We start from the raw sequence: 8,607 nt of genomic DNA, 5'->3' as shown, positions 1-8,607 counted from the left end.
GTTAGCCTCTCTATAGGCATGTGTAATAGTAAAATGGTCTAAGTGTCCTATGTAGTCTTGTATCTCCTCCATTAAGTGGTTTGCTTGCCATGGGTGTCCTCTGTTCTTCATGAAAGACACCACATTACTCGAAGTCCGACCGTGGCTTTGCAATTCTTCTAATGTTATGCTTCTTCATGATTTGAGTCCTTGCTTGAGCCCGTAGAGTTCGATAAGTGCAATGGTATTGTATTCTGTCTTCCCTTTTGCTTTGCAGCAATGACTTCCCCTTATGGTCCCCGATGGCGCAATTCCCATCCTCCTTGAGTGCCTTGCAAGGTACCATCGTGTTCAAATTGTCTATGCCTTCTTCACCTCTCTCCCACTTACATTTCTTTATCTGTTTCATGTTCAAATCTATATCAATGTTCCATAATGCCATGAGTCGACTTCTCTTAGGTCCTTCATCCATTTTGAATTGACATGCCGCAAAGTTTTGTTTTTGTATCACTTTCGAATTAGAAAAGAGGTTTGTTCGACCATGGTGTGAACGTTCTTGAAGATTCTCATGTTCCTTTCTTGCCACACTCAGGTATACAAATCCATTGAATAAGAGCCTCAATGCATCCCTGTTCACATCCTTTGCCAAGTCCTTTTTCCAAAGACCCATTCAACCTCTTTTGTCCAAGTTTGTTCCCTTTGTCTATTATAGCCTGCACTTTGAAGTAGTTTCTTCCATACAAATTGTGAGTAAGTACAATGGAAAAATAAGTGTTTTTCTTCGTCTCTTTTCCCCGGTGAGAGAACACACAACTCGAGTGGACCACCTTCCATTCTCTTAATTTACTCAAGGTCTTCAAACCCCTCATTGAGTGCTAACCAAGTGATAAATGAATGTCGAGGTATATTGTTTGAGAACCACACAATACCATGCCAATTAATGGTTTGTTTTGAGTCCCTCGTGCTATGATAAGTGTCTTTGAGCTTAAACTCACCTCCCGAGGGAATCGACCCGGAACAATTTTATCCTCCCTGCCTATGCTAACAACCTCTTCCATTTGCATAATAATATCCGGTAAAATTACCCTAATATGATGTGGAATATTCCACCTACCATTCTCAAGCATGTTAGATACATTTGCATTCATTCTACATGTAGAATCAAGAATTAATGCTTGTGGAAAGAATTTCTTAAGGATACCTGCAGGATGCCAAGGGTCTAGCCAAAACTTGGTATTGTCTCCATTTCCTATCTGGTGAAGTGCAATTGGAGAAGCAAGCTTACGGTCATGAAGAATGTTCCTCCAAACCCACGAACAGTCATTTGGGACCTTTAAGTGCCAGAAGTTCCTGTTTTTTATCAATTTCTTGTTCACCCAGTTCACCCATAAAGTTTCCTTTCCACTCACAATATGCCATATGTGCTTGAGATTGGTCGCATGATTGAGTATACTCAAGTTTCTGATGCCCAGTCCACCCTCCTCATATGGATAACACAACTGTTCCCACCCAAGCAATGCATGAGACGTAGCTCCATCAGGTCCATTCCAGAGGAAGTTTCTGAGCAATCTATCAATATCATCAACTATTTTTTTCGGAAGAACAAAGGATGATAGCCAATAGATGCTTAGGTTATTGAGAACCGCCTTTATGAGTTGAAGTCTGCCAGCATAAGATAAAGATTTGCCCTTCCAACTCTGTATCTTGTTAGAAACCTTTTCAAGAAGTGGTGCACAATCAGAAAATGTTAGCCTTGTTGTGATCAATGGGAGTCCCAAGTACTTTCTGAAGTGTACCTTTTGGAATTGGATCACACTTTGAATCGATTGCATGTGGTAGTATCTATCCCCGCATAGAACATGTTACTCTTGTCCAAGTTTACTTTGCAACCCAAGACACATCTTAAAGTCGTTCAAAAGTATTCTTCAAGCTTAACTACCGTGGTCGATATCCCCGCTCATAAAGGCTATGAGGTCGTTAGAAAAAGAAAGGTGTGTGATAATGGGATTGTCACACTTATAATGCAATTTGAAAGATCCATCATCCACTTTCTCCATAATCAGCTGTGAAAAGAGCTCCATAACAAGGACGAATAGATACGGAGACATAGGGTCTCCTTGTCTAATGCCTCTTCTGCCTTTAAAATACCCAAAAGGTGATCCATTAAGCATGATAGAATACCTCGGGGTTTGAATACATGTTTGAATCCATCTAATGAACTTCATAGGAACTCCCACTCTGGTTAAAGCAAACTCCACTGCCTCCCATCTGATAGAGTCATATGCCTTCCTTAGGTCGATCTTTGCTGCACATCTTGGTGGTCCAGAATCTCTGTGATAGTTGTGCAAGAGCTCATGTGACAAAAGGATGTTATCCTGAATGCTTCTACCAAACACAAATGTTGATTGATTAGGGGATATCACCTGTGGTATAAAAGCCTTCATTCTGCTTGTTATGATTTTTGTAATGCACTTATAGACCACAGTGCAGCATGCAATTGGTCTATAGTCACTCAAGGAAGTAGGGCTTTTAACCTTTGGGACTAATGTTACACATGTAGCATTTACTTCTTGTAACATCATGCCAGATTTGAAGAAATTCTGGATTGCTTTCACAAATTCATCCCCTACCACTCTCCATGCGGTCTTAAAGAATAAAGAGGTGAAGCCATCTCCCCCTGGAGCCTTGTCACTGTCAATATGTGCTAGACATTCAATGATTTCATCTCTTGTAACATCTTTAACTAGCTCTTGACTCTGTAGATCCCCGATCTGTGGCACTTGCGTGTTCCTGAACATTGTAAAATCAAGCTCCTCCAAGTTATCTGGACAGTATAATTCCTTGTAGTACTGAACACATTCTTCACCTATATCATTGACATCATCAAGCATATTTCCAGTACCATCCTTGAGGCAGGTTATCCTATTAAGTCCTCTTCTTGCTTTAATGGAATTGAAGAAGTAGGTTGTGTTGTTATCCCCGAGTTATCCACTTGTCTCTCGGACTTTTGCTTGTAAGTGGATTCCACGACTTTGCTTTTGTCACATATGTTCTTATAGTTACCCTTTCCTTGCTGATGAGTTCTTGATTGAGTGGTTACGGCCTTTGTAGCCTTATCTGAATCTGTTCCAACTCTTTCCTTGTAACTGTAACTCTGGAGTCCACATTACCCACCTTGTCTCTGTTCCACTGAATAAGAGCTGCTTTGACGTGCTTGAGTTTCTTCATGAATGTATACATGGGGTTCCCAACAACAGCTGTGTTCCATGCACCACTCACTATATTCATAAATCCTTCCTCTTGTACCCAAAAATTGAAAAATCTGAAGGACTTCTTGCACTGATGCTTCTGCTGTCTAGAGTACACAACCATTGAAGAGTGGTCTGATGTAGCTCCAGGACTTATAAATTCTGCTTCATAATCATTGTACTTATTAATCCACTCTGCATTCACCATGATTCTATCAAGTTTTCTCCATGACCTTGTTTCTTGTCTATTGCTCCAAGTAAGAAAATCCCCTTTATACTGTAAATCCACCAACCCAATTTGAGTTAACCGCGATTCGGTGAGTCCCTAAAATGCACAGTCTCTTGTTGGTGGCCCCCCTACTCTTTCTTGTGAGTTGAGAATAGAGTTGTAATCTCCTAGTACTAACCATGGGATCTGGATAGTATATGATAAGTTGCTGATTCTATCCCACAGCTCCCTTCTGATCCATATCTCATTACACCCATATACAACAGTCAAAACAAAGGACTCACCATTCAGCAGACAGACATCCATAGTGATACATTGTAATTCAGCTCGTACATTACTAACTACACAAACTTTGCCATCCCAACACACCCAAATCCTTCCTAGCTCACTATTAGCGTAATTGTGAGCTACTTCCCATCCCGGACAAACCTTATTTATGACAAAATTCAGCTTCGCTTCCTTTACTTTAGTCTCTACTATGCCCATAATACTCAGGTTATTCTTTCTTATAAGTTCCCTCACTTCTGCTTGCTTAAAGCTCTTATTAAATCCTCTAACATTCCAACATCCGACATTTATCATTTAGATTTTGGGTTAGGGGCCACTGTACCATGCCTAGCTGAACTAGGTTTGTTGCTACCACTACTGTTAAGAGTAATCTTGTTCCCTGGTACAGTAGAAAGTTTTCCTTCTTTGGCCGGGAGCTAGAACGCTTCTAGTTCCATCATCTTTTTGTTTCCTCTTGCTGCCATCCTCCTTATCATTTTTTTCCTTATCGATCTCCTAGCTTCTCCTGCGAAGAATCGGGTGCATTTGAGTTCACCTCAATGACCCTCCCTTTTAGGGCTCCCTTCCTCCCTAGCCCTACATGTATGTTTCTTGCTTTCGGTGTTTCCCATCCTCTTTCTTTTCCCAAGAATCGTATGTACTTCTTGAACCTCATTCTCTCTATTTTCATTCACATCTGTACCATTACTCTCTTTCTGCACCCATGCTTTGTTTTTATTCCCTTATTCTCTTTGTTAGGCTTCTTCCTTGTTCCTTGGCCGAGTCTCCACCTTAGGGCGGTTTGTGTCGAGTGGCCAAAAATGTCGCAATGCCTGCATTTAGGCGGTTTCGAGTTGTATTCGAACTGAATGAAGATTTTCCTCTTGCCATCAATCACCACCGGAAGTCCTTCGGGTAGTGCATTTAGTGCTCACTTCAACACACACCCTAGCATAGTCCGTTCTCACCATATCCTCGCTTAACTTGTCAACAAACAAAGGGTTTCCTATGGCACTTGCAACTCTATTTGAATCCCTCTCAATCCCACATCTCGATAGGATACTTCTTCATGATTACCCATATGGGTATAGTTTTCAGCTCATCAATCTCCGATTCTAAGAATAGTTTCCATGGTCTCACAATGAATAACCCCTAGCAATATGGAATGAGCCTTTATCTAGCACCGTATTCCTCCTCATCCTCATCATTGTTGAACTCGAATGAGTATCCTGTCTCACCGTAGTTTTTCATGGTAAACTGACTCTTCAATCTCCATGTTCTAGTTACCATCTCTTTAACAAACATATAGCCAGGCCTCTTCCCAACAAAGCTGCCCACAATCATTTTGTCAAACTTCTGGTGGACATGTTGGAACTTTTTGGATTCAACATGTAGAACTGGCTTTCCATCCTCCATGTTTGGCTCTATAAACGTGAGTGTTTTCTTACCAATTGATGTTCTTCCAAGTACCTCAGCCCACGATTTCTTAGTGTCGTTATTCTCTGTTTCCTTAGCTTCATGGACAACAATTGCCACATTTTCCAGAGTTGGGGTAAAGGTTGCAGCTTTAGGAGTTTCTTCCACCACATCCCCCTTTTCCTGTACCTCTTCAGCTCTAACAGCTTGCTCATCATCATGTAGCAGGTCATTATGGATCTGCATCATTCTATTCCGCAAGAGCTTTTCTATGGAGCCCTCTCCAAATTTTTTGACTATTTCTTTCTTCATGAGCTCAACCTGTTCATTCTCATCTTTGTAAGGTGTCTGTTGATCTATTTCATCTATCTCATCTTCAGTTGTATTTGATTGTGTTTGTTTGTGTGTTTCCATTGTTGTCTTGTGGCATCTATCTCATTGTTTCTTCAGTTGTATTTGATTGTGTTTGTTTGTGTGCATCTTTAATGGTGAGACCTAAAAAACACCAATTTTTTTTAAGCAAACTAACACCAAATAATTTTAGTGGAAACATCAAAGAGTGAGCACCAAATGTATGTGACGGTGTTTCCAAAACCGCGCCAAATAAAACCCAACACAACCACTGCATTCAGAACACTGCGAGAGAAAAGCCCACAATATAGGCTTGTTTTTGTCGCCCAATACAGCTGTTGTTTTCATCAGAACACCGCGAGAGAAAAACCCACAATATAGGCTTGTTTTTGCCCATGGGGTGTTGGGAAAGCCGCGCGATGTTCGAAATACCGCATCGAACAATTGGTTCAACACCAAAACAAACACCAAATTTCAGCCGATTTGGTGTTTGGTTTGGTATTCAAGAGGTCTCACTATTAAAGATGAAAAACACCAAATTTTCATCTTTGGTGTTTGGTGCTCAAGAGGTCTCACCATTAAAGATGCTCTTAGGACGTCTTTGCAGCACAAACATAACTACTTCTCGACTGTAAGCTATCCATACTTCAATGGCGCAAAAACCTATAAACTAAGGTATTCAACAGAGAATAACTGATCTGTAAATAGATTAATCATTTTTTTTTATAATTGGATCTAGATGGATTTGAACCATCAACCTTTCAATTAAGAGTGCTCTTACCATTTTGAGCTAGTTAATCTATTAAAGAACGCACATCAACAAATAGTTTTGCAGTTTGCACCAAATATGTGCTAAGAGCATCTTTAAGAGAGAAACTAAGAAAACACAAAAATTTGAACCAAACCAAACACCAAACCAAAAACCACCAACCAATTTCAGGAGAAACATCAAATATTCGACATCAAATAACACGGTTTTGGATAAATCGCGCCATATAGCCTACATGGCTTTTTCAAAACCGCGCCACTAAAGCCCATCTTAAAAGTCCAAGCCAATGCAGTTTCCTGCGATATGTCGCACATCAACTTTCTTTCTTTTATTTCCCAATCTCTCGCGCCAAAACCGCGTGATTGAAGCTCATTGTTTAGCCCAAGCCTATGCGGTGTTAGAAAAACCGCAACCGCGAGAAAGATTTGATACAGCACCAAAACTGGAACCAAATTTTAGCCGATTTGGTATTTGGTTTGGTGTTTTCATCAACATGTGTGTCTTTTAAAATTTGGTGTTTGATACTAGGATAGTATCTCACTTAAAAATGCTCTAACGAGAATAAATGTAACCAAACAAAATTGGACTACATATAACAGGTCAGCTCCCCTACACGTCCTACCTTGCTTACCCATGATAAACGTAACGATAGAATGTCATTATGTAACGTGATTGTTTAGTCATTATGTAACAGTCCTATAAAACGGAAGAAAAAGCAATAAATCATATAGCGTAACGTGATTGTTTAGTCAAGATCAGTTCCATTTAACCTTCTTTGCTAGAACACCAATTGAAACTGTTCACACCTAAAAATCTAAGAAGATGTGAGTAAAATAAATCAACCTCTAACCACTACTCACATTTATTTACATCTATGACCACTTGTTCCAAGTATCTCCAAAGTTTGTTTTTCACATTCTGAAACCCGAACAACACTCCAAGTCTCCAACCTGGGAATATTAGAGTATTACAGAAAAAATGGCCATTTTGTACCATGAACTTTGTTGGTTTTATCAATTTTGACCAAGAACTTTTTTTTTTGAGCAAATTGGGTCATAACCTTTCTTTTTTGTATCAGTTTGGGCCACCGTTACCATTCCGTTACTTCACATGCTTATGTGGCGTGCCAGATGTATATGTGTCCGACCAAATGCTTATGTGTCACCGTTGAAGTGCACACCTAATCACCGGTGACATGGCATCAAAATTTCAAAGTGTTTTAAACCCGAAATTTCATATAAGTTTCACAAAAATTTCACCGCATATTGATTTCAGCCCAAGCCCACATATTGATTTCGCCCCAAGCCCAACAAAACCAAAAAAACTTCACTGTTCATCTTCCTCACCAACGCCTCCACCACCACCACCGAATCAGCTCACGTCCGGCAACCACTTCTCCCTTCCTCATCACATCGGTTTTGATCCTTGACAAAAACCCTACCTCTTTAATTAACACAGAACACACTTTTATCTACTGTCGAGATCAATGATCATTATGTTTGGAATTACACACTTTTATCTACTGCTGACAACATCTTCCACCTGCAAGATTTCTTCCAAATATTTAACTACGGCTTCATGTATTTTACCCATCAGAAGAAATTGAACCATCCGATAACACAAAATCTGCAATGAAATTATTCTTCCTTCGTTCTTTAACTGCAGCGTGAAAGAACTTAGTATTTTCATCACCTTTTCCTAACCACTTAATTCCTGATTTTTATTTGTATAAAACTTCTTCATGTAAGACTGTAAAAGTATATTCTTTAAGTTGTCTTTTGCTACTATCAAATCTGCGGCTATGGAGTATGACCAATTGCTTTGCAGGCTATGCTCCAATGCAATAATAGATTCTCCAGATATATGAATGTTTTGAAAAACATTACCTAATACTGTTTAATTCCATCCCTTGAGACAAGCTTTAATTTTCTTCAACTTGAAAGCAAAAGAATGTAAGCAAGAACCAAAGACATCCACCGGCCAAGCTTGTTTAACTCCGGCTCAAGATATTGCCGCGGGTTTCTAACGTGCACATGGTGTTATAATGGTTTGAGACTTTCATGTGCTTCCATGAAATCCAACTGAGAAGACTTTATCTTTGGCACAAGGCACGCATAACGCGATGATCGAAGAAGAAAGAAAGACTTCGATTCGATTTTATAATCTTTTTTGGAATTCGACCAATGTTTCAAATGCTAAATCAAAATGTCTCGGAATTTCAAACTTTCTAGAAACATAGTGTGGACCAACTCGTATTTGGGAAGGAGATAATATCACGTGCAACAAGCGTGATGTTGCTTGTCATGTAAACGCCACATCAGATTTTGTTAGCTGTCCATTTGAATACC

General features: G+C 39.7%; 1 protein-coding gene across 1 annotated transcript; it reads right to left on the bottom strand.

The window, feature by feature from the left end:
* Positions 1 to 545: 545 nt before the first annotated feature.
* LOC147520495 (uncharacterized) lies at positions 546 to 2,870 on the bottom strand. Its single transcript, XM_086594287.1, has 3 exons — positions 2,161 to 2,870; positions 975 to 1,821; positions 546 to 692 (listed from the first exon to the last, which is right to left on the bottom strand). Exons 1-3 carry the CDS (start codon positions 2,868 to 2,870, stop codon positions 546 to 548), a joined length of 1,704 nt encoding a protein of 567 aa, XP_086450413.1.
* Positions 2,871 to 8,607: the final 5,737 nt, after the last annotated feature.

This window comes from Coptis chinensis, chromosome 2, assembly GCF_015680905.1.
Source record: "Coptis chinensis isolate HL-2020 chromosome 2, ASM1568090v1, whole genome shotgun sequence".
In the NCBI taxonomy this organism is placed as follows: domain Eukaryota; kingdom Viridiplantae; phylum Streptophyta; class Magnoliopsida; order Ranunculales; family Ranunculaceae; genus Coptis; species Coptis chinensis.
This window is presented reverse-complemented; position numbering and strand designations above follow the sequence as displayed.

Excerpts from the sequence above, each read along its gene's own strand:
- LOC147520495 (XM_086594287.1), bottom strand. The coding sequence starts at position 2,870 with ATGCTTGATGATGTCAATGATATAGGTGAAGAATGTGTTCAGTACTAC. Across the intron at positions 1,822-2,160 it reads ACATGTATTCAAACCCCGAG|ATACTACCACATGCAATCGA; the intron begins GTATTCTATCAT and ends ATGCGGGGATAG. Across the intron at positions 693-974 it reads CGGGTCGATTCCCTCGGGAG|GCTATAATAGACAAAGGGAA; the intron begins GTGAGTTTAAGC and ends TTCAAAGTGCAG.